This window comes from Martes martes, assembly GCF_963455335.1.
Source record: "Martes martes genome assembly, chromosome: 7".
Classification (NCBI taxonomy): Eukaryota; Metazoa; Chordata; class Mammalia; order Carnivora; family Mustelidae; genus Martes; species Martes martes.
The window spans coordinates 40,032,925-40,059,802 of record NC_137894.1 but is presented as its reverse complement, the minus strand read 5'-3'; the positions used below and the strand labels follow the sequence as shown (position 1 = coordinate 40,059,802).

The following is a 26,878-nucleotide window of genomic DNA, read 5'->3' as shown; positions in this document are numbered from 1 at the left end:
CCAGATTGGTTTACCGAGCTTAAAAAAGTGCTGTGCTTGCGGTTACAGTTTTATTATGGCAAAAGGATACGCATCAGAACCAGACCAAAGGAGGTCTGGGAGGGGTCCAAATAAGAAGCTTCTGGTCATCCTCTCCCCCTGGAGTCATGGATGGTGTTACCTTCTTCCGGTTATGATGTGTGAGTTGGCCATGTAGCCTTGCCAACCAGGGAAGTTTACCCGAACCTTTGGTGTCTAGAGTTTTAATCTGGACTTGGTCATGTACTGACCCACCTCCCCTACTCCACCCCACCCACCCACCCCCTTGCCCCCTCTCCGTGATTTTAGGCTAATGCCTATAGTCTCTAGTTCCTCCAGGGGTCAGTACTTATATGATGCTTTCCAAAGCCCTTACATTAGTCACTGTTCCCGAAAGCCCCCAGGCAAACAGAGGCACTCGAATCAGGCAGGACATTCCAGGCCCCTAGAGAGTCCTCCTGAGGCAGAAGGCAAAACCTGACCTCTCTTTGTGTTAATTCCTTACTGCCTAAGAGCTGTGGTTTATCTGCTTTGAGAAGGTCGTTTTGCTGTCTCTGAGATGCTGTGGTTCCTTCTCCCCAGCGCGGGGATCCTGGGCAGCAAACCCAACACTTGTCTGGGCCTCAGTTTCTTCTTCTATGGGTGAACTGATTGACCAGATGACCTCTGAGGTCTTTCCCGGTTTTGGAACTCTTTCTTCCAAGTAATGCTGGAGGGAAGAGAGAGTAGGGAAATGCTGTTTTCCATAGACACGCCCAAGTTTGCAAGCCACCGCAGCCCCTGGCGCCGGGAGAGTTGGAGACTGAGTGGAATGCTGCTTGCCCGAATGCATTTGGGAACAGAAAATGAACCCATTGTCCTGGGGGCTGGAAGGGAAGCCCACTCCTTGTATTAAGGACTTCTGCCACGGCTGGTAAGGCTAGGAGTTTTTAGAATCATCTCATTAGGAAATAAAAAATTAATGATGGCCTCATCTCTCCTATGTTCTTTTAGATCTTCCCCTCCCAAGTTTCCAGGTATGATGCTCTTTAGAGGGGAGGACGGCAGCACATAAAGGCGGTATTATCAGTTTCCTCCCAGAACTACTCATGTTTTCCTAAGAGGTGGATATGGTGACAGGATGGATTGGCAGCTGACTATTCTGGGACTAGAAATCAGCATAGCAGATTGAATTTAAGAAGAAAGAACTCGGGGCACCTGGGTGGCTCAGTGGGTTAAAGCCTCTGCCTTCGGCTCAGGTCATGATCCCAGGCTTTCTGCTCAGCGGGGAGCCTGCTTCCTCCTCTCTCTCTCTCTGCCTGCCTCTCTGCCTACTTGTAATCTCTGTCTGTCAAATAAATAAATAAAATCTTAAAAAAAAACAACCCATCATATTAAAGAAGAAAGAACTCAAGGAAGAAGACAGGTGCTTTCTCAAGTTCAGTCCTCCATCCAAGCTTTGGTCCTGAGTTTTGCAAACATTTATAGACTTGACTTGTCGAAATAGCTGCACTTGGGGCAGCCTCGGGGAGGCTGACTGTGGCCAAGCACACCACGAACAAGAGTGAATTAGACTCCCAAGCCTGATTTTATAAGGAGGATTCTGCCCTAGACAGCTCAGTTAATTATTTCCCTGGAACAGAGTCCACGAGGGGAGCCAGATTCCCATTTTAAGGTGGAATTCAGGGCAGGGGGATGATCACGTTGGCCCCGGCCATCAGACCATGGCCCCTGCCTCTATCTGGAGACAGTGAAGTAGGGTGGTCTACTCCTCCGTGGTCTGTTTGCCTGGGGAACACCCAGCATTTCTGCTGTTTATTTTCCCACCCTGACTCCCATGTAGGTCAACCCCCCTTTTAGTAACCTGCACTCTCCTGCCGGCCCCTGCCATCCATCAGGTCAACTCCTAGTCATGAGTAAACACCCGGGATTCGCCTTAGGTGTTCCCCAAGTCTTCTCCAACAGCCCACGGGCAGATAGGTCAGGAGAATGGCTGCTCTACATGACACTTTCATCCACCGTCCCTTGCATTCTCTAGTTTGACTTTCCAGGTTTAAAGGTTTCCAATGCCCGGATTGCCTTATTATTTCAGTGGCTCTAAAGACACTGAGGCCCCACATCTAGAGGGTCCATTTCAGCTGATCTCTGGTGGTGGGCCCCAAGCATCAGTATATTTTTTTCAGGCTCCCCAGTTTTTCTAGTGGAGAACCAAGATGAAGGCAACTGGAATCCTAATTCCTAGTTGCCTCTTGTGTTGAAGCACCGCTAGCATGGGCAGCGTGCAAACCCACCCCCCAGCCCAAGTCCCAGCCCTCTCCTGGGCACTCTCTGCCCAGGTGGTCTCATCCTCCTCCCTGGGGCTTGACATTATTATTTCTCAAGGTTTCATGCAGGAAGGAGGCTTGAGAACTAAGATCCTCCAACTAGTAAATGGCAGAGTCTCTATTTGAACTTGGCCCTGTCTGACCTTAAACCCCATGCACTTTCTCTGCACCCTATAGTCAGTGACCCCTCTCTGTGTCTCAGACATCCCACATTTCCCTGGAGGGGATAAAGCTACCATATACTGTGAGGAAAGGTTAGTTATCCAGGACTTGAGCTCCTGTGGTAAAGGTCTTCTCCCCCCGAACCACAGATGCTTGCTTGAACCTAATCCTTTACAGGTTGTTGGCCATGATGCCTTCTGTAACCCAGGAAGCTGATGATTGTGCTTTGTCACCAGTAGAAGGCAGACAGATGGAGTTCCTGAATGAACATGACCTTATGAGTATGTGAATCTCAGTTTCTTCCTGAGAAGTGAAAACGCATGTATGTACTAGATGGCCATACCTGGGCCATTTCTCCTTTTTCTTTTTTTTTTTTTTATTAACATCTAACGTATTATTTGCTTCGGGGGTACAGGTCTGTGAGTCATCAGTCTTACACAATTCACAGCACTCACCATAGCACATACCCTCCCCAGTCCATCACCCAGCCACCCCCATCCCTCCCACCTCCCTCCCCCTGGCAACCCTCAGTTTGTTTCCTGAGATTAAGAGTCTCTCATGGTTTGTCTCCCTCCCCATCCCAACTATTTTCATTTTTCCTTGGGCCATTTCTTTATCTTGATTTCCTTGTTAGTCCTGGATAGGTGTGAGGGAATTACGGTTATGGATCCTTGCATTTGGTGCATTCTGTTAAAGTAAGACTTCCTCAGTGGAGGAAACCAACAGATCAGTTTCTGAGATAACCCCGCTTCTCACCCCATACTGTGTCCCTTGCAAGCCACGTAGTTTTAAATGTGTGCATTTATCAAAGATACCCTCATGTGCTATCAAAAATTATGCATACTTGGCACGTAAAAATAAAATAACAATGTATTATAAAGTTGACCTATAGGAAATAATAGAATTCTAATAATTATTAAATAAACATTTAATATATACTCATTTTGTTTACCTTTTCAGAATTTAGGAGATCTTTTGATTTGGTTAATATCTGTGTAAGAAGCTACCTTGAAGGGTTTCAATGCGTATGTTCCTTTGACAAATTTATAAGGAGGCATATTTAAATTATCTGAGTTCTTCGCAACTAAAAATTGGGGTCACTCTTTATCAAATGGGTGTTAACACTTGAAGACATGAGAAAGAACTCCAATTGTGGGAAATGAGAGAGCCTGGATCTCCAGTGTAGGCCTTTTTCCTAACCTGCAGTTTCAAAAACTATGGCCTCTTGCATGTTTTTGTGAATAAAATCTCACTGGAACAAAGCGTTAGCCATCTGTGTCCATATTATCTTTGACTGCCTCTGTGCTACACTGTCGCAGCTGGGTAGTGATGGAGACCGTACCCGGGCCTTTATGGGGAAAAGTGTAGCAGCTCCTGCCTGAAGCACAAGTTATCAGTGTAATAATCCCGTGTACATGACACGCAGCATCTCAAATTTCACAAATTCGTGATGGTTCTTTTTATCTTACCCCCGAACATACTACTTCACCAACTCTCTCTTTTCCAGACATGGTTGCTAGATGAATGCTTTCCAACTGTTGTCCTTTAATGTTGTCATTTAAACCGTTCACTTCTGCCAAAATATCTCAGTGGCTCTCCATTGCCTAGTAGGGTCCAAAGTCCGTAGCTCTAGTAGAGACCGAAGTCCCTAACTTGGGACACCTCCCACTTTATTTTCTACTGTTCTAACCAAATGGCTGTATTTTTTTTTTTTTTTTTTTTTGCCCTCCAGTGGGTCAGGTTCACTTCTGCCTCCAAGTCCTTGCCTGGGTAGTTCTCCCAGCCCCTCCTCACCTCCCCCAGCCTTTCTCATCGACCTCAAGCCAGTGATCTCTTCATTTCCTGAATTTCAGTACCACCTCATATAGCCCTCATTTTCACCTACTTAGTGTCGTGATTATTTAATTTGCATGTGCTTATTTTAAGTAGCTTTTCAATCCTTGATGACTAGAAACTGGTGTTAGACTTCTGGGTTTCTGTGGTACACACAATAAATGTTTATTTCATGATGCTTTTGAAACCGAAACACTTGAAAGAAGCTCTAAGTGCTATTTGTGTTTAAGTGAGGGGGAGATCACTTTGGACTAGAACAGTCAGCAAAGGTGTCATGGAGATGCTGGGACTTGATTTGAGCCCTCCCCAGATGTGTAGGAGGAAGAAAACATGAATGGCTTGAGAGTCTCTGGAACCCACACTGTGTGATGGGGAGAAAGTGAGGAGGATATCAGTGTGGTTGTTAAAGGTTTCTATTGACACGTTGTCCTTGTAAATTACTTGCAGGCCAGTTCTACTTCTGTTTCTGTATCGTAGCCACGTAGCATTTGTGTAGCCCTGCCGGGAGGTAAGTGTGATTGGGTGACAGGTCCCTCCTTGAATGACAGGCTGGGTGATCTGGGGTAAGCCTGTGCAGGGACACAATGCACAAAAGGCTGGTTGACAATAGGAAGTCTATGCGTAGAAAAGAGGTGAGATCTTGAGAGCATACAGGTAGCTGGGGAGGTTATGAGGCCCTGACTTGAGCTGGAAAGGTGAAGAGGAAACTGATGTGTGACATCAGGATGTGTGACATCAGGATGGGCACCGTCATGGGGACTCTGGACGGTGCCAACAGATAAACACAACCACTCGAGCTCCGTCAGTGTCATTGACGATGATGAGCTCCTGAAGACACAAGTAGACACCTATGAGTCCATTACATGGCAACCCATATCCGCTTATCTCATCTGTCTTCCGTGCTACAAAATGCAGAATTTGGGTTTGTGTTATAGAACTACATATGTGATGCCTTTGGATCTCCCAGAGACATCATTGCCAATCTGTTTAATAAAATAATTGTGTCAGGGGAACTGGGTGGCTCAGTTGGTTAAGCATCTGCCTTGGGCTCAGGTCATGATCCCAGGGTCCTGGGATCTAGTTCCGAGTTGGACTCCTTGCTCGGTGGGGAGTCTGCTTCTCCCTCCCCCTGCTCATGCGTGCTCCCTCTCTTTCTCTTTCTGTCTCTCCCTCCCTCTCAAATAAAAAAATAAAATCTTTTTTAAAAATAAAATAGTTATGTGGTAAGAGGTAAATCATGTAGTAAAAGGGGAGGGAGAACCAGCAGGTTTTTGTGTATTCTTTACCGTCTGTATTTCCAGACAAGAGCTCGGCGGTGTTTCTGGGGCCCTTGCCAGGTGACCTCTGTGGGGATCTAAGGGTCTATGAAGAACATGTATGTGGCAGTTGTATTGCCGCTATCAAAAATGAATTCCTGGGGCGCCTGGGTGGCTCAGTGGGTTGGGGCCTCTGCCTTCGGCCAGGGTCCTGGGATCGAGCCCCGCGTCGGGCTCTCTGCTCAGCAGGGAGCCTGCTTCCCCCTCTCTCTCTGCCTGCCTCTCTGCCTACTTGTGATCTCTGCCTGTCAAAAAATAAATACAATCTTAAAAAAAAAAAATGAATTCCTATCCCTTTCGGCCCCCGTCAGCTCTTGCCATCCTGGCTTGTTTTAAAACTGTGTTGTCAATTTGAAAGCATTGCGTTGGGGGCAGTTCTTAATTTTATTTTTTGCTTTAAAATATTCTACTGCATTTGTTTTCCAAAGACTAGGGCATTCTGTCCTTAATGTGTCCAACACCAGTTTGCAAAGTCTTGGCAGGTGGCATCCTGAATCCGTGACGAGTAAATATTGTTTTAGGAATAAATAAAGACCTGAGAGATAGTTTGAAGATACGTCCCTAACATGGGGTGACTGAATATGAAAACCTTCATAGAGGAAAAGGAGATAGCTGTCACGATTGGGTCTAAGATTTCTGAATTATCTGCTTCAAAAGACATTTTGGATTTGGAATCCCTAAGCTTTGGAGTAGTAAAGGTTAAAGATGAAAAGATTGAAAAAAAAAAAAAATCAGAGCCCCTGTAATATTTGGCTTGTGTCCCGTCTCCGTTCTCTGTGTCTGCACCATCAAGTGTCTCATGGATTCTCAAGCTACCTTCCTGTCTTTGATGTATTTCAAACCTTTTATTATTAGCATTGGAGCTTCTGTTTCTTTGGTCCACCCAACTTCTTGTTTATCCTAGCAGCCTTGGCCTTTGAGGCTCCCTGTCCCTCTGGCCAGGCTTTGGGAGACCCTGTCAGCTCACACCCCGGGGCTGGGGTCTGCGTGAGAACTGCCCTCTGGCTGAGAGCTTTGAAGAGCACCACCTCAAATCTACCCTTTCCCCCAAGCTCGCTGCAACTCTTACCTTCCAGCTGCTGTGATTGTAGAAATTCCTTTACCACCAAAGAATGTTATTCAGGAAGCCTGACTCACTCGCTAATTAATAATATTATCCCAAATCATAATCGTAGCCCCTTTTGGAGTCCTTGCTTTAAGTCGCTACATCTTTCAGTTGTATCATTGACAACCTGGCAGACGAGGTGTTCCTGCCCCACTTCCCACCCCGCCCCCCAGCTTTGCACGTCAAGAAACGGAGTCTCAGCGGCAAAGGAACCGTGTTAAACATCTCACGTTTGCAATGCGGCAAAGCTGCGCTCTGAGCCAGGGTTGCTCAACTCCGTTATTATACTCTTTTCACGTCTCCCTGATGTGCTGAGCCAACAGGTGTCAGGTTAGCTGGGTGATCATCTGTTAGCACCCACGTGGTGTAGTAGAAAGAAAGACTGCGGGGGCTGAGTCACAGGGTGGACTCAGTTCTGTTCTATGTGAAGTCTGTGACCTCGGCAAGCTTCAGTCGCTTCAGCTAGAAAACGAGGATTAATGCCTTAAAAGAATATGGGGAAAGCCAAAGAGGAAATACACATAAATACACGTTTTCTTAAAAGATTTTATTTTTATTTATTAGAGAGAGAGCACATAAGTGGAACGGGGTGGTACGGGAGGCAGGGAGAGGGAGAAGCAGACTCCCCGGCTGAGCAGGGATCCTGACTCGGGACTCGATCCCAGGACCCCGGGATCATGACCTGAGCTGGAGGCAGACACTTAACTGAGTGAGCCACACAGGCATCCCCAAGGATGTTTTTGAACTGTTAAGGCGTGCTGTAAAGTATCTGCTAATAACATTGAAAAGAATTTCAAAGCTAATAAGTAAGTAGCTGAGCTGGGGCTCAAACTTGGTCTTCAGACTAAACATTCGAGGCTTTTCCTAGTGCGTCAGCCTGGGCGGAGAAGAGCGCTGCCATGAGCCGGTTTTCTTGGCAGACTGTAGGCGAACTTTGTGTCTGCTTGACAACACTGATTGGGAGGAAACAAGAGCTCTCTGTCTTGTTCACACTTCCCTCATTACGTTCAAGAGTGAATTTTTATCATTCACTCGGTGGCTTTGGCAGGTCTGTGATTACACCCTTAGCTATGGCACGAACTTGAGGATTTATTTTTCAGTGTTGGGGCGGGCTGTGGCCGATCACCCCTTTCTCTGCCGCCCTGGAATCCCCCAGGTGAGCACAGAGCTGCTTCCCCTCAGACCTGGTTCTTGCCCAGATCCAGGAGGGCTGCCAGGAAGGGAATATGTGAACTAAATCTTTGGAGGAGGCTGTCCCGAACCTTCTCTGGTGTGTTTCTCCGTCTTGATCACATGTGATCACAGGGATTCAGGCTATTATTTGTCACTTCCCACCATCTGTGAGATAATCAATGTTTTTGGCAAAAGCCTTAAGGAGGTGTCTATCCGTAAAGACTCGGGTGTAGTGAAAAGTTTGATGATGCTGTGAACCGTGGTATTCATGGAGTGACTTTGCAAAACACTGTTGATTTTAACTGACCCGCTAACCCATATGAGGATTTATGCCTTGATCAGAAGTGGTAGAGCCAGACTCGTTTCCTAGCAATGCCGTTCCCTAGCTGTGTGTCCCTGAACAAACTGTGTAGTGTTGCTTATCAAAGAATGGGGCTGAGAGCGCCTACCCTACAGGTCTCACTCGGGTCAGATGATTGATGGATGTGAAGCCTATGCAACAGTCCCTGACGTGCCTTAGCTGCTTACTCCCTGTATAGTGCTGCAATGATTCCATCCACTAGTTGACTCCTTTCAAATCTTTGGAATTGATGTTATTTCTCACCTTCTGGACTATTTCTCAGACACACTTATGTTCATCTTTTGAACTCTGGAATCAAGAAAGAAATTTTTTTTTTTAAACTGTCACTGTATTGTTTACCCTTGGGTTATACCTTTTGAACTAAGAGTCAAGTTAAATACTAGTATGTCCCTATATCCAAAAGTAGGGTTTGAGAGAATCCGTCCCAGCAGGATGATTTCACATTGTCTTCTCAGTCCCCCCGCCATGTTGACACAGTCGGCCTCCAGCTCCTTCAGTTCCCAAGACACTATGTTCGTCCTTTTCCTTTCCCTCACGCCTCTACCACCTTCCCAGCTCCTTGGGGAGCTTCTTTCTCAGCGCTCCCGAAATGTGAGTGCTCCCCATTGCTTTTGACACGATTTGAGCTGCCAGCAACAAAAAATCTAATTCAACCTGGCTGAGAAATTAAGGCAATTTACTTTTTTAAATTGTTTTTATTAACATATAATGTATTATTAGCCCCAGGGGTACAGGTCTGTGAATCTCCAGGTTTACACACTTCACAGCACTCACCATAGCACATACCCTCCCCAATGTCCATAACCCCACCACCCTCTCCCTACCCCCTCCCCACCGGGAACCCTCAGTTTGTTTTGTGAGATTAAGAGTCTCTTATGGTTTGTCTCCCTCCCAATCCCATCTTGTTTCATTTATTCTTTTCCTACCCCCCAACCCCCCCACTTCCTCATATCAGGGAGATCATATGATAGTTGTCTTTCTCCGATTGACTTATTTCGCTAAGCATAATACCCTCTAGTTCCACCCACATCATTGCAAATGGCAAGATTTCATTTCTTTTGATGGCTGCATAGTATTCCATCGTATATATATACCACACCTTCTTTATCCATTCATCTGTTGATGGATATCTAGGTTCTTTCCATAGTTTGGCTACTGTGGACATTGCTGCAATAAACATTCGGGTGCACGTGCCCCTTCAGATCACTGTGTTTGTATCTTTAGGGTAAATACCCAGTAGTGCGGTTGCTGGGTCATAGGGTATCTCTATTTTCAACTTTTTGAGGTACCTCCATGCTCTTTCCCAGAGTGGTTGCACCAGCTTGCATTCCCACCAACAGTGTAGGAGGGTTCCCCTTTCTCCGCATCCTTGCCAACATCTGTCATTTCCTGACTGGTTAATTTTAGCCATTCTGACTGGTGGGAGGTGGTTTCTCATTGTGATTTTGATTTGTATTTCCTTGATGCCGAGTGATGTGGAGCACTTTTTCATGTGTCTGTCGGCCATTTGGATGTCTTCTTTGCAGAAATGTCTGTTCATGTCCTCTGCCCATTCCTTAATTGGATTATTTGTTCTTTGGGTGTTGAGTTTGATAAGTTCTTTATAGATTTTTGGATACTAGCCCTTAATCTGACATGTCGTTTGCAAATATCTTCTCCCATTCTGTCAGTTGTAAATTAAGGCAATTTATTATCCCACGTAACAGAACATGGAGAGATCGTGGGGACCTCAGGGCTGGTGGCTCGGAGGTCCATTGATGCTCAGGGACCCGGGTTCTTTCCAGCTCTCTGCGTCACCATCCAGACATCCTAAGATTTGTTCTGGTTCCCCTGGCTGGTTGCAAGTGGCTACCAGGGGCAATCAGAGTAACGTCCTTCCTTATGTCCTAGAGGGGAGAAGAGCCTCTCCCATGAATCCTTCCTTCAGTCTAATGGGACAACTTTGTTCACATGGACTCTTGAGTTGCTGGGAGTGCGGGTCAGGTGCAGAAGGGCTCCTCTGAGCATGGGACCAGCCTCTCTGTGCCTGGTGTACCAGACGAGATCCCTGAACCAAGTCAGGAAATTGCCAGGGAAGGGGAGGGTGGGGAAAAGAGCTTGAGTGGGAACCACCAGTGGCCACTACAGTCCCCAAGGTCCCAGTGCAGCCTGTGCTCAGGCTCGCTTCTCTTCGGTAGTCCCACTTCCTCTCGCTCCCATCCTTGTATTCTCATCCAGAACCTTTCCCTGTGCGTCAGGCTCCCATTTTCAACTACCTGCTGACCCTACCTATTAGCCACTGATCCAGACAACTTACAAGGGGGAGAATATATACATTCACATGTACACAGGTAACCAGATATTCCATCTACTTCTTCCTTCGCATCCTCAGATTTGCAACGTTTCCTCTAAACTCTTTTAAACAATTGATTTTGAAATAATTCCAGTTGTACAAAAAAATGGGCAGAATAGTTCAAGCAACGGTCTTCTTCACCTAGTCTCCCCAACTGGTAACATTTGACCACATTTACGCTCTCTCCCACCCCTTCCTCCAAGCATACGCGCACAGACACAATTATTGATATTACCGGTGATGTTAATATTTTTCTGAACCTTTTAAGATCAAGCTGCAGATGTGATAACTCATGACCCCTAAACTCTCCAGTGTGTATTTCCTGAAAACAAGATGTTTTCCTACCTAACCGGTTATAATACTCCAGATCAGGACACTGATCATGGTCCAGCCCCACCTAACCCATAGACCCCATTTACATTTTACCAGTTCTCCCCCAAATATCTCTTTCCATTCTGCTCCAGGATTCTTTCCAGGAATACGTGTGTCTTCAGACTCTGTCATTTTGGAATAGTTCCCCCGATTGCACTCAGGGGACGCATTGCAAGGTTTACCCAATATGTGTATTTCCTGCTCTTTACAGTTTTAAAGAGTTCAGGCATTACACTCAGTGGGCTGACCTCAGCGCGGGTCTGTCTTGTGATTCCTTCTGGCCAGACTCAGGTCATTCCTGCTGAGCAGGACTTCCTTAGAAACAACGCTGTGCTCTTGAGCAATTGGTTGGGCCCGTACGTGTCTGCTATGTTTCCTCTGATTAAGTTCTCCATATTTTGTTTTAGGACAAGTTAGCATTTTGTGGGCCTGTTTTGAGATTATGGCAGAATCCTGCCCCTCATTAAACCGTCGCCCACCGTAGCATCCACTGAGGACTACGGCCCAGACCCACCACCTAAATGACAGTTGCCAAATGGTGGTGCTCTGTTTCCATCATTTCTTCTGTGTTCATTAGTTGGCACTCTACGATAAGGAAGAGTTTTCCCTTCTCCCATGTTCTTGATTGATCTCATATTATGGCAGTATGCTCGGACTATACTCAGTGATCATAATCCAGTACGGTCATGATCTCCAACAGCGGGAGCCCTTTCAAGCTGGCTCTCGTGGGCTGGACATGTCCACATCAGACAGTGGACGTCTCTACTTTTGGACACAACTACGTGTTCTAGGCTCAGCTTGCGTTTTCCCTTGGCCCAGCCTTGGAATTGGCCATTTCTCCAAGAAGGCTTGGTCCCTTCTGTTTATTTATAATCTGTACATATACACTATACACACTATACATACACTACACACACACACACACACACACACACTTACACACACTTTATGACTTTCTGTGTTACCTTTCTTTCTAATAGTCAAAATGGATGTCTTTAATACCAACCCAACCCCTCAGGGTTCTTTCTTCTGTTCAGATTTGTTAATACTTTCTCTGACAAGGAGAGTCTTGTTTCACATTATTTTCAATTTCCCTATTGCTCAGTCTAATTTATGTGCTCAATCGAATCAGTCCCCCAGTCGCCAGCCATCTCTTCCATTCATTACCTCCATGCTCCCCTCAACCTCCCTGTGGCTCTGAGGCCCAGCCCGCCATGCCCTCCGGCCCCCACCTCTGGGTGGCCGCTCAGATGCCCTTCAGTGCTCTATAGCCTTAGTCTCTGGGCTACTACAACCACATGAAATAACCCCAACCCTGCCTGGGGGTTATATAAACACTGATCTTAGCAATACAGTATCTGCTGGCTCCTGAGGCCCCAAACCAAGATGTTGTTCTTGATTCCTCTTTAACCATCTTCTGTCAAAACCCATCTCTTGCTAAGTTCTACCGATTTTACTTCCAAATAGGGCAGAACTTTACCCTCTTACATCTTTGCCACCAGCACTACCCTCATGGGGGCCTTCATCCCCCTCCCCTGGATCCTCCACACCCTTCTAACCCGGCCATGTCCTTGTACCTTGGCCTTCGTGCTCCACACCTGCTTCCCATTGATGACCGCAGCGTTTCCCAGCTAGGGTGTATGTGACATTAAAGTACCCACAGAGGACAATCCCATGCTTTTTTTTTTTTTTTTAGTTTTTATTCTTCTAAAGATTTTTATTTATGTATTTAACAGAGAGACACAGCGAGAGAGGGAACAAAAGCAGGGGGAGTGGGAGAGAGAGAAGCAGGCTCCCAGCTGAGCAGGGAACCCGATGCGGAGCTCGATCCCAGGACCCCGGGATCATGACAAAGGCAGACGCTTAACGACTGAGCCACCCAGGCGCCCCACATGTTTAGTGTTATTTCAGTGCTCCTGCTTCTGTCAGAGAAAAAGAAGGAAAAAGAATGTCCTCTGAGCTGACCCTCCTTTTCTCCAGTCCATCCTGGCTCCTTTCCCATCCCAATTCACAGGGAAATAACCATGGTCCTGATTTTTAAATATCACCTTCCCCTTTCTTGATGGTGTTACTAATTACATTTGCTTCTGTAACCAACCTCTTGACTGTCTTTTTGGGCTGTTGAACGTGAGGTAAATGGAATCCTACTATGTAAGTTCCGTGTATTCCTCTGCAGCTTGCCTTTTTTTTCCCCACACAACATTAAAGTTCCTGAAATTTACTGGGAGAGAGAAGCTATAATTCTCCTCCCCCCCGTCCCCCCCCCAGAATTCCACTTTTGGATATGTCGCAGTTTATTCTGTGTTGGTAGAAATTTGGATTATTTTCACAAATAACTATTTTATTTTTGTGGTATTTATTTTTAAGGTTGCCATTTTGGGGTACGCCGTCATGGTTTTCTATTTATAGCAGTCATATATGTGTTCCTTTAAAAAATGAATTCAAGGGGCACCTGGGTGGCTCAGTGGGTTAAAGCCTCTGCCTTCGGCTCAGGTCATGATCCCAGAGTCCTGGGATCCAGCCCCGCGTCGGGATCTCTGCTCGGCAGGGATCCTGCTTCCTCCCCTCTCTCTCTGCCTGCTTCTCTGCCTACTTGTGATCTCTGTCTGTCAAATAAATAAATAAAATCTTAAAAAAAAATAAAATAAAATAAAAATAAAAAATAAAAAATGAATTCAAGTAAATTGAGTCAATTTAGAGAAAAATACTCAGTCAGTAATAGATCCATTGGTCTTTAGAAGAGAGATAAAGGCAAAATTCATGAATATGATGCGGAAAGGACCAGAGTCCGGTCTGTATAAAATAAATACTGACTGCTGCTGACCAGAGCCCTTGGTCCTTCCTCAAAACCGATACCCAAGGCACCGCCATGGATCTTTCATCCCCTCCCAGTCCCTCTCCTTCTCCCTCCAGCTCCCATTCAAATCCCTTTCACTTGTGGTAGTTCCCTTTAGTTGCACCCAGCGGGTTTTTGTCTCCAGCTGGGACTCACGCTTCTCCCTTCCCCCATGGGTCCGACGGCACATGGGTCCACCCGCCCCACCTGGCTAACGTTACTCGTCTTGTTGAGACTTGAAATAGGTGTGACTTCCTTTAAGAATCTTTTTTTTTTAAAGATTTTATTTAATTATTTGACAGACAGAGATCACAAGTAGGCAGAGAGGCAGGCAGAGAGAGGGGGGGAAGCAGGCTCCCTGCCGAGCAGAGAGCCCGATGCGGGGCTCAATCCCAGGACCCTGAGATCATGGCCTGAGCCGAAGGCAGAAGCTTTAACCCACTGAGCCACCCAGGCGCCCCTTAAGAATCTTTTCTTAACATGCACTCCAGTCAGGGGTACCTGCCCACCCCCCGGGAGTCCATGAAACCGTAGCCCCATCTTCTACACGGTTTCCTGGCAGCCTGTGTGCACTCCCCTTCCCCAGCAGGCAGTGAGCTCCTTCGGGGCCGGAGCCCCCTCTCCCTTCCCCCTCCAGCCCAGAGCTTGGCCCCTGGAGGGGTGACAATACATGTAGGGTAAACAAAAGCACTTCCCATTTCTGTTTTAAGTGTTTCTCTTTTGTAAAGTGCAAACAAATTCGAAGTCAGTAAAGCAACATTTCAATGACATTAACTTGATCAGTTACCAGGGAACAGTAGTTAGTGCCGTAAGAACTGTTAGAGAGGGGCGCCTGGGTGGCTCAGTCAGGGCCCCTGACTCTTGGTTTCAGTTCAGGTCATGATCTCAGGGTCCCGGGATCCAGCCCTGCATGGGGCTCTGCACTCAGCACAGAGTCTACTTGAGTTTCTCTCCCTCTGCCCCTCCCCTGGCTTGTGCTTACACGCATGTGCACTCTCTTTTTCTCAAATAAATAAAAATATCTTAAAAAAAAAAAAAAGAACCATTACAGATTATTTTGAGACTAGGAAGGGGGAGATGGGAGTAGATTGATAAATCTTTGAGCAGTAGAAAAGATAGACTCTCCTTACTCTATGGGAAATCTGCCGAGAAATACAATGGGAATGTTTTTATATTTGTTAGAGTAAGTTGAAGTGAATTGAAAACACTACTGTTTTCTAAGTGAGGTATAACTTTTAGACTCAAAAGCAATTATGGTCCTGGAATCCAATTATTAATATACCATTGTAAATAGCTTTTCCCCCCAGAACATTCTTTCCATTTCTTTGAAATTTTAGCATATGTTTCCATTTCTATAGCTAACTCACACAGAACATTATTTCCTATTCGAATTGATATTTCCTATGAAGTCTGTCTTGACTTTGTTTTAAATTCGCTTGGCTGGTTCCCAGCCAGTTATATAAGAACTGCAGAGTTAGTTAAAAAATCTTATTTCTAGGTCCTGTCCTTGGAGACTGGGATTGGAGGCAGGTCAGTAGAGGAGGCCAAACACGAGCATTTTAAAAGTACTTTGAGGGTTCTGGTATGCTGCTAGGTTTAGGGACCCCTGCGTCATTTTTCTGATATAAAGCACATACGCTTGTAGCATATTTTTTTGTCCACGTTAGAAGTTAAGTGAAGGCAATTGAATTAAGAAAGACTGCTTGTAACCATGAGCAAAGCAAATTCCCTAACTGCTGTGAGATGCAAAGCAAATAATTTTAGGCATGCTGTATAATGTCTGATGCCTTCACATTCTTTTAACTTGCATTTTAGTCCAGAGGAAGAAAAAATATTTTCCCATCCCCAAAGGGCCAGTGTAGTTAACGGTTGTATATACTGTAAGCTTCAAATAATTATGTAACATTCTACTATTGTACCATATACTGAGCAAATTATCAACTTCTGATCAATAGAACTTTTTTTTAAAGTGTTTGTAAATGGAAACCAAGAAATGAAACTTCCAGTCAATGTTCAGCCAGAGCTAATTATTTTAAAGCTTCTGAAAAATATCACAATTACTAGAATGTCAATGTTCTATTATTGGACTTGGCATACTTATTTTAATACATGAAATGAATTATGTTCCATTATTCTTCTGTTCTTTTGCTTCCAACCAAAGAAATAAAATAGTTCATGTCTGATCACACTATTAACCAAAGATACAGTGGGGAAATCACTATACTTTTATTTCATAATTCTGATAGGATTTGTTGCTTTTCCTTTTCTCCCTCTTTCTTACACACACACACACACACACACACACACACACAGCTTGCTTCAAGGAATTCTGAACATGAAAATATGTTTACTCATCCTGATAAAGGAAGCTGAAGAATAAAGAAATTGTTGATTATCACTGAGATATGTGGTTCCACTTTTACTAGAAATGCTGTCTTTAAAAATCTGAAATGTGTGGGGCGTCTGGATGGCTCAGTGGGTTAAAAGCCTCTGCCTTCGGCTCAGGACAGGATCCCAGGGTCCTGGGATCAAGCCCCAAATCAGGCTCTCTGCTCAGCAGGAAGCCTGCCTCCCCCTTTCTCTCTGCCTGCCTCTCTGCCTAATTGTGATCTCTGTCAAATAAATGGGTAAAATCTTAAAAAAAAAAAAAATCTGAAATGTGTAAGTAATTACCTATCAAAAATTTCAGCAATTAAGAGGAATCACATCCAAAGAAAAAAGAATCATCTATATATATCAGCCCTTCAGTAAGTCAGAAATATTTCTTTTTTTGAAAGATTTATTTATTTATTTATTTATTTATGGGAGAGAGAGAGAGAGAACGAGCACACAAGCACAGGTGGAGGGGCAGAGGGAGAGACTCCACTCAAGCAAACTCCACTGTGAGCATAGAGTCCAATGTGGGACTCAATATCATGACCCTGACATCATGACCTTGACCAAAATCAAGAATCGGACACTCAACCCACTGAGCCACCCAGGTGCTGCAAGTCAGAAATATTTCTTTTTCTTGGGATGCCTGGGTGGCTCAGTCATTAAGCATCTGCCTTTGGCTCGGGCCATGATCTCCGGGTCCTGGGATTGAGGCCCGCATGGGGCTCTCTGCTCAGTGGGGAGTTGTTTTACCTAGTTGTGATCACATTATAGATATAATGTCTTCTGCTTATGCTGCCATTAACCTTAGCTGCAGTCTTTGTATGTTGCCACGTGATTTTCTAGTTGTTTTAAATGCCTGTGTGATTATTAGATTGGGTGGTTGTACCTTTGCACTTTGGGACGCTCAATATTCTTGACTATGCGCATTATTTACAACATTACAAGATGGAGTTTCATTTGTCAACAAAACCTGTGCTTCAAGTGAGCAAGAGTGCGTGCTTTGACCCTGGATCTTGCATATAAAATCATTTGATTACATGGACCATTTAACAGATCATTTCCTCATGGACCTGAAATATTTGCTATACCTACTTGTGCCTGGGAGTAAGCATGTCCTCTACGAACAGGGTGCCATTTCCTCCCAGACTTGCTGGTTTTCTTGCCACCACGTCTTAGGGAATTTCAGTTTGGTTTCCCTATTCGCATGACCTGCAAGCTGGGAACTCTGAGTGCTGGGATGGTGAACGAGTCACACTGACTCAGAGCCCCTTAAAGAGGATTTTTCCCTTATTCTCCCCCTCTAATCTCTCTAATTAAACATGTATTACGTCAGGGAAGTTCACCAAGTTCTGAGTTTTGCTCTGATGGCTACCTTCATCTTTTTGTTTGTTTTGTTTCAAAATATCAAATTATTTCCAAATTTATTTCGGTTTCCTTTTGAAGCTAAGGGGTCACCTGGCTTGGTTGTACCCTAAGCAGACGTTTCCTCTCGTCTTGAGTAACCAAGCCATTGATAACACAAAGGCAACCAATAGAGAGATGAGAAATCTGACTGACTTAAGCGTGTTGTAAGCTGAGGTCATCATCGGTTCGAGGGGATTTTGAAGGAAGAATGGGTATTTTGAAGAGCAGACTATACACTGTTAACAAAAGGGTTTCCCCGTGCAGTGAGGCCACCAAAACGGAAGGTAGTCTTTGTTATGCAGGATGTGATTAATATTGCCTCATCATTTAATTTTAGAACTTCTAAAATAAAGTTGCTTACACCAGTTCAGGGCACACGGTTTGAAACCTGAGAGAGCCTACGGTTTCTTTTTATTTATTTATTTTTTAATTACAGAAGTAATACATGCGTTACTAAAAGCTTGTGAAATCATGAACTGAAAGGAGTCTTCCGTGGTATCTTTCACTTTACCAGAACCTCTGCAAATATTTTGTGGTAGTTCTCGTCTTTTTTTTCCCTCCCAATGTTTTTTTTTTTTTCTTTACATTTTGCAACCATGTTTTCATATAGAATTTTATCTGATTTATTTCACTCAACATGACTTCCTATGCTTTTTCCCCCTAGGGTTGCAATCTTCCTGTCAGTTGTAATTTCTGTCTACTATTCCATCCTTACAATATCCTATAATGTTCCTAATCGTGTTCTCCATTATTGGGCATTTAGAATGCCTCATTGTCTATTCTGACGTGATCGTTTTCAAGACCTTGGTCCACAAACTGCTTTGGTGTTGCTCATACAAGTCAGGGAGCTGACGTCATCCTGGAATGAACTTGCCTTTCTCAACCAGCGCTGTGCATTTATTACTGAATACCTTGATGCTTGCTTTCTTTTCTTGTTTTTTGTTTGTTTGTTTGTTTGTTTGGTCAGGGGGAGGGAACGGGTTGTGATCTGCTTCATGGGTGGGTAATTTTGTGTTTCTTTTCTCAGTGGAGAAAGTGGTGCTGGAAAGACAGTGGCTGCCAAGTACATCATGAGTTACATCTCTAGAGTATCTGGAGGAGGTCCCAAAGTCCAGGTGAGTTAGCGACATGGCCCATTTTGAAGCCCCATCTTACGTGAGATGTAGAAGTCTCCACTTGCCGTTTAAAAAAGAAGAATTTTTTTTTCCACAGAAAAGACATATAACCAATCAACTTCTATAACCAAGAAGCTTGAAATCTGTAAAGAAATAGCCTGGGTTGGAGATACCCGGTATAGAATGAGCTCTTACAAATCAATAAAAAAGGTCAAAAATCCCAAAAGGGAATAAATGAAGGGACAACGCATAAAACATGAAAACATGCTCACCCTCATGGCAATAAGGGTGGTGCAGATTAAAATCTCACCAAAGAACTATTTCTTAACTGTCAGAATGGCAAAAATTTTGTAGTGTTTTAAACACCTTGTTGGTAAAAATATAAGAACATAGTTCCTCTCGTACATTATGGGGAGGAGCATGAACTAGTATACTTTCATGGAGGGCGTTTCAGCAAAATCTGTCAACTCTATGTGTATGCAGTCGTTGATTCATCAATTCTGCTTAAGAGAATGTATCCTTTAGATGTTCTGAAATAAATGCAAAATGATACAGTTATTTGATACGGTATTTTTTAGTAGTGTAAAAGACTGGAAACAATTTGAAGGTTCATCGGTCAGAGACTGGTGAAATAATTTATGGTTCATATTAGAGTAGAATATTAGATGGCCATAAAAAAATGAAGCTTCACCTACTGATAGGTCATGTTCTCCAAGATAACAATGAATTACAAAAAGCAAGGTTCACAACATTGTGTATAATGTGTTGCCATTTGAGGAGCATAAAGAACGTATTTCCCTGTTCGTTTGGATAGGTATAACATACCTCTGAAAGGATAGATAAGAAACTGATAATGGGTTCTTCATGGAGGGAAACTGGGAGACCGAGGGAAGGGCACAGTCTGCCCTATATCCTTTTTAAACTTTTAAATTTTGAACTATGTGACTACATTTCCAAAAAATCTTAAAATAGAGTGAGGGAGGGAGTGGGGGAGAGAAAGGAAGAAGGAAACGTTACAGGGTAACATTAGGAAGGCAGGAAGATCCAGAAGAATGAGGACACAGGGTAGGTGAAAAAGGAGAGGAATACAATATGGCCCGGGAGGCAGCACGTTTGAGTGTGCTGTATGGAGAACGGAAGATACAGCGTCATCTGTCTTTCGTTTGACCCATCGTGGTAGTGGCATTGGCATCAGCAGGAATGAGTGCAGCCCCCTCCCCAAAGAGCAGGGGATGATGGCGGAGGTGGGCTAGGGTCCACAGAGGGCTCCCAAATGCATAGGGCCCATCACGGGCACAGACCACTGGGAACCGTTTCTTACTGGTACTCACGATCCCAGGTAGATTTCCCCATAAAAATTAATGTTTTAATCTGAATCATTGAAGAAGTGCAATCATCTGTAGGCTTTAACAAGATACATCAAAATTCTCTTCACTGTGGTTCTGTCTGCTGTTTAAATGGTGCTCCGTCATACTGTATCCTGTTGGGTCAGAAGGCTGCAGGCAGCATGCAGAATCCCTCTCACATAGTAAAAGGCCTTAGAGTGGCCTCATTCACTCCATGAAAGGAAGATTTAGGGAAGCACTGCCCAGGGGAAAGACGGCGCCAGTCACATACATAGTTTAGAATTTTCGAGTGGCTACATTTTTAAAAAGTAAGAAGAAGCGTGCGAAATTAATTTTAAAAATATATTGTATTTAACTCAGCATATCCCAAACATGATTGTTGCAGCATATAATCAATATCAAGAAACTAACGAGATACTCTACATTCTTTTTGATATTAAATCTTTGCAATCCGGCATGTAATCTATACTTAACAGTACCTCTCAGTTGGGACTAGCCTTCTTGCAACTCAAGGCAACACGTGGCTCATGGCTTCAGTGTTGGACAGCAAATGTGACACAAGAATGTAGGTTGGTGTGGTGCCACTTGATTGTCTCCATTCCTGTGATCACACCCTGTCCCTAGAAGGTTCGCATGAAGACCGACTCAGGATGCTCTTTTATGGCTGGGCTGCACCTTTATTTTTGTTCTTGGCCTTTTCCCCAAATGCTGACCGCATGCCACACAATTCTGTTGGACATTTTGAGAGTTGATGGATGGATGATGGATACATGCAGAAGGATTCTCAGCTTAAAAGTCAATAATTAAAGAAGGGAAGAGACAAGGAAGAGCCTTTCTTTGGTTCTAGCCCTGTTAGAAGCTGAGTGTTGATAAAGGGTATCCAGTAACAGATATCAAGGATTGATGAAGAACCACAAAGTCATAATTAATTTTACAAAGAAAGCATTGTTTGTATAAATCCATGTGTTTTTAAAGGAGAGTAGGCAGCTTGGAAGATGTTTCTAAGCTTTGAACTTGACCCCATGGAGGGACCACCCAGAATTTGCCCTTGGTGCCATTGCTAACCACATATCCCCGTTAGTGAAATTCCCATTCTTGTTCCTCTTCTGAATGCTCAGGAGGTTGTTCGCTTCAGCTGTTACATAGTTAACTAGTCGTTAGTGCCTTAATCTAGTCCTGTTTGCCACAGACCACGACCCAGTGGCCAGACTGCAGACGTTTATTGTTGACTTTTCTCTTCCTGTTTTCCTATGAGGACAATGATACAGAGCTCTTGGCTTGAAATTAGTCGGTAGCTAAAGAGCACAAACGAAAGACTTGTTATTTCTGGAACATGTTTAACCATAGCATGTGAATAATTAGAACTACAAGGAATGACTCACTTGTTGAAAGACCTCTCCAACATCAACTCCTATCTGTTGAGCTGTCTTGCCCATAGAGTGTTTTGCACACTTTTCAGTCTGGCACAGAAGTGGGGTGTTTGAAAACCAAATCCTTCCTCTTCAGTGGGCCAGGAGTTGTTCATATAATCCGGTGTTGGCCCTTGCCGCTCCAAACGTGGCTCCACTCTGGCAAGACCAGTAGCACCAGGGAGCTGGTTAGAAATACAGACTCTCAGGCCCTGCCTCAGACCTACTGAGTCTGCGTCTGCATTTAAACAAGATCCCTTAGTGATTCATGAACTCGAAAGCTTGGGAAGCACGGGCCTGTGTGCCCACAACCTTGTCTGGGAGGAGACACTATTTCATTTCCCCTAAGCTACCTCTCCCTGGCCATGAAGAGGGAGGGGGTAGGGATGCAATAGGCAGGTGGAGAATTTGGGTGGAAAAGGGGTAGGGACAGCAAAGACTGATCAGCGTGGCAGTGAGATGCCCTTTCCTACTTCACTCGCCTTCCCGCTGTGACTCCCAGCGTGCCTGTGAGCGCAGGGTCAAGCCCCACCATCGAATTTGGAAACCCAGGCCTGAGCTATCTGTGGATCCCGTTTTCCTGATGGTGGTGCCCTGGCTCCAGGGAATCCGGCGTCAAGTCAAGGGAGTTGGAAGACACAAGCACATAAGCAAGTTTAGGTCTGTTGAGAGGAAAGTATTAATCTTCCAGAAACCCCGGGACCATGTAGATTTGAGACCTCATCTTAACTGCCTCCAGAAGCCGGATGCTTAGGGAAAGTGTGGTTTCTTGTTGCGTGTTTGGTGCTTATACCTTCCTGACCTCTGGCCTGTCTGCCATGACAGCACGTCAAGGACATTATCCTGCAGTCCAACCCACTCCTGGAGGCCTTCGGGAATGCCAAGACCGTCCGGAACAACAACTCCAGCCGATTTGTAAGTCTCTTCCCTGTTTCGGAAAATGTCGCCCGATTGATGGATGTTGTTGATATTCCTGCTTCAAGTCTGGTATCCCCAAGGAAATGGGAGCTTTTCACATATCATCAGCTTTTCAGTCTCTTCCTCGTTTTCTATCGCGTTGTGCTGTCAGGCATCCATTTGCCCTTTAACTGAAGTTATTTTTGAGCCTCGGGTTAGAAGATAATTTTTGAAAACTGTTTTGAACTTGATTTGCCTGACTAGAGAAAATAAAAATTGATAAAAGTGTCAGCTTTGGTCCTGGAGGGGTTTGCTTTGTGCCTTGGAGAAAAGACCTCCTTTCCCAGACAAATGAATGAGTCGGTGAGATTCGCAGGTCTTCTTGCCTTGCTTTTGCTTCCTGGAACCTGGGCGGTGGACGGGGAAGGGACCAGACCCTTCAGTCCCGTACCTTGGAGAGAACCTTCCTTCTCTCTGTCTGCCAGAGTGAGCCAGTTCTCTACCCACCCCTAAGAGCTCTGTGTATTTGTTTTAGATATGTTCATGTAACATAATCACATCCAAAAGCAGCTTGGCTTGGCCTGTCCGATGGCCTCCTAACCAGTCCACTTAACCCAAGGCAATGAAAGTGTCAGCCAAATGCGTTGTCATGAATGCCCATTTAGACATTTTCTGCCTGAGTGTCTCCTCAGAGGGTGAAGTGGAAAGCTGGCGAGGAAGCATATGAATATATTCCCCTTGACAAAAAGCCACATTTACAAAGAAATGAGTATTTGGCCGGTGGCTTTGATTTATGTAGATTTCATATCTTATCTCAACCATAGATTCTGTCTGGCAGTAAACCGTTCAAGGAGCCATCTGTGAGGCTGATTCCAGACCATTTAAAAATAAATAGTGGGAATTTGGGAGAAGCACAATTTCTTTTTCACCATCCTATTTTGGAAGGAAGGTTCTATTTCCAAGAGAATTCTTACTAAGGTCTCGTGGGGTGATTATTAGATTCCCTGGTGAGTTATATCTGTCCTTATCGCCCTCACTTTCCTTGCTGTTTAATACTATTCAAACTATTTACTTATTCGTTCACCACTCATATTTTTCTGCTCAATGCCTGGGCTGTGTTATCTTGAAGAAGTTGCTAGGTAATGAAATACAAAAGAAAATGTGAATGAATTTTCCACTTGACCTTTCTTTCCTAATTGTCTGTCTCGGTCTGCTCTGTAAAAATGCACTTGACCAAATTTAACTCTCTAGCTACCCACCCACCCCCCCTTTTTGCCTTCCTTAGAGAGCAAAACCATAATTAAATCAGTATTTTGATGTCTCCAATACAAATTATTCTTTATCCTTGGACAAGGAGGACACGTCGGTCATTTTTTATAAAACCAAAAATACCCAGCATTTACAATTTTTCCAATTATAAAATTCCATGTAACCCTGATGAAAAGATGAGAAAGAGCGTGGAACGTGCGCACACACACACTCACGCGCACACACACACGGTAATGTCTGATGGGGCATCCAAAGATGTTTCCATTAATAATGAGAGAAATGTAAATTAAAGCCATATATCATTTTCTGTCTCTCAGATGAGCAAACATTAAGGAGTTTGATAATACCAGAGAAGAAACACTATTGTTTGAAGCCGGAGAGCAATTTGGTGATTTTTATCAACATTTAAAATGTTCGGGGGCACCTGGGTGACTCAGTCAGTTAAGCACCCGACTCCCGATCTTGGCTCAGGCCTTGATCTCAGGGTTGTGAGTTCAAGCCTTGTGTCGGGCTCCACACCCAAGTGTCCACTTTAAAAAAAAAATTTTTTTTAATGTTCATTTTCATTGACCCAAGAATACTTTTAAGGTACTATATCTAAGTTCCCTGTTAATAATGACCTGTTTTGCCTGACGATTCACAGACCTGTACCCCTGAGACAAATAATACATTATATGTTAATAAAAATAATAAATAAATTTAAAAAATAATAATGACTTGTTTTAAAAGAGATCAATAATATATGGTTAAATTTCAAGAAACAATAAGTTACAGAACAATATTTATCATATTTGTAATTTGGTCTCATTTTTATTTTAAAAGACGCATTATATAAAAGGTAATTAAGTTGTCTATAAATCAAGGTTTGAATACATTGTTAACAAGTGATTGTTTAGTGGGAGGCAGTAGAAGGGGTATTAGGGTGGGAATATAGGTAATTTCTCTTTTTAAAATGGACATGCAGGGGCGCCTAGCTGGCTTGGTCTGTAGAGCATGCAGCTGTTGATCTCGGGGTTAAGAGTTCAAGCCCCACACTGGGTAGTGATTACATAACAATAAAATCTCTAGGGCACCTGGGTGGCTCAGTTGTTAAGCAACTGCCTTTAGCTCGGGTCATGATTCCCAGAGTTCTGAGATCTAGTCCTGTGTCGGGCTCCCTGCTCGGTAGAGAGCCTGCTTCTCCTCTCTCTCTTTGCCTGCCACTCCCCCTGCTTGTGCTCTCTCTCTATCTCTCTCTCCCTCTTTCTCTCTGTCAAATAAGTAAAATGTTTTAAAAAAATAAAATAAAATCTCTTAAAAAGTGGACATGTTGTATGAATCATAAAAATTCACATAGCTCCACTTAAGCAAATCTTCTCCAGTTTTAAGAAATACATGGTGAAATATTTCAAACACTATTTAAAAATAATACAGTGAACACCAGTGCACTAAGTACCTAGCTTGAGAAACAAAACATTATCAAGAATCAACGTTTCTTTCCATTTAATTATGAAAACAAAATATCCTTTCTTTTTATTTTTTTTGAAGATTTTATTTATTTATTTGACAGAGAGAGATCACAAGTAGGTAGAGAGGCAGGGCAGAGAGAGAGGAGGAAGCAGGCTCCCCACCAAGCAGAGAGCCCAATGCAGGGCCCGACCCCAGGACCCCAGGATCACGACCCGAGCCAAAGGCAGAGGCTTTAACCCGCTGAGCCACCCAGGCACCCCGAAACATCCTTTCTTTACACAAGTTTCTCTTTTCCCCCAGGCTGCTCTACAACAGAACTAAACTTTTGGTCTCCTATTAGGGGTTTTAACTCTTCTATAATAAACTTGAACTGTATATTAGCATTTCTATTTATTGGAACAGCGGTTCTCCACCTTAGCCACATATAAAAATCACTCAGGCTCTTTAAAACTGCTCAGGTTTGGGTACCAGTCCCTAGAGATGGATTTATTTCTCTGGGGCACCTGGGTGGCTCAGTCACTCAAGCATCTGCCTTCAGCTCAGGTCATGATCCCAGGGTCCTGGGACTGAGCCCCGTATCCAGCTCCCTGCTCTGCAGGAAGCCTGCTTCTCCTTCTCCCTCTGCTGCTCTCTCTGCTCCTGCTTTCTCTATCTCTCAAATAAATAAATAAAATCTTTTTTTAAAAAGGAGGGGGGTGTGCCCCAGGCCTTTGCAACAGGGCAACCAAAGTTTCCAACCACTCCTGGAAGTGCTTGAGAGTTGGCCACTTCCTGCATCTGCCCTTCCTGAATTTGATGTCCTGTTTGGTTTCATTCCCACCCCTACATCGGTGGGGAATTGTTAGGGGGTATATATGGACAGACATTGATCTACTCCCTCCAAAATGGGCCAAAACGAAAAGATGGTGAAGGAATAGTCATCATAACCGGAGGCATGGGGAATCTTGTGCAGCCGTCGCTTCTCAGGAAGCACTGATTTGGGATATCAGTGGTTAGTGGTTCTTCTCTCCGTCTGGTGCTTCTGGTGTTTGTTTTGGGATTTATTTGGAGGAAGTGGGGAGGAATCATCAGAATAAGATGCACAGACAATTAGAGGGTGGTCTTCTTTGTAGCCTTTCTGATACCTGGAATATGCAGTTGACTTAGCAGGAACCCGGGAGATGATGGATACTGTAGGCAGTAGGAAAAACCTGAAATGTACTTTTCTTGTCCTTAATGAGTTTATGGTTCTAGTCCCAGACTTGCCGCAGGGCAGGAGGCAGCCCTGCAATGGGTGGATTTCATCAGCGTACACTTTTAAAAAATATTTAATGTTTTAAAATATTAAATTTTTTTTAAAATGTGAAATGCAGTTAGGCCGGGCATGCTCGCCAGTTCGACCCCAGGCCATACCGCTCCCTAACGCCCACATTCTCATCTTTTCCTTCGTCTACATTTACGCTCCTGGCCCTTTCCAAGGATGGGAGAGCAACCAGATTCCAGCGAGAAAAATAATGTCATTTCCTTAACAACCTGGACACCTTTCCAGCTAAATCCCAGGGCTTTATTCTCCTTTGTTCTTTCTGAGCAGTAATTTGAAAGGAAATAATTAGCAACAACAGCAACGAAAATCTGCACACCCACAACTAGCTGGAAAGAACATTGTTTAAAATCAAGTGTTTTTACTTTATTTAAGAATGCTAGATGATCCCAAGGTAAATGGGTTGCTTTTTGCTCAAAGCCATGGAAATGCGTCTGGCAGTAGGAAAATTTGCTCTCCCTGAAAGAGGCTGATAGGGTTCACTCTTGTTGGATCAAGGCAA

At 44.2% G+C, this 26,878-nt stretch overlaps 1 protein-coding gene across 1 annotated transcript in view; it reads left to right on the top strand.

Annotated features, from left to right (window-relative positions):
- Positions 1-26,878, top strand: part of MYO1E (myosin IE) — a 194,131-nt gene that overhangs the window by 96,650 nt on the left and 70,603 nt on the right. Inside the window, exons 5-6 of the mRNA XM_080807694.1 lie at positions 18,619-18,706; positions 22,287-22,376. Of these exons, the coding sequence (XP_080663820.1) occupies positions 18,619-18,706; positions 22,287-22,376 (178 nt within the window). The remainder of the gene's footprint in view (positions 1-18,618; positions 18,707-22,286; positions 22,377-26,878) is intronic.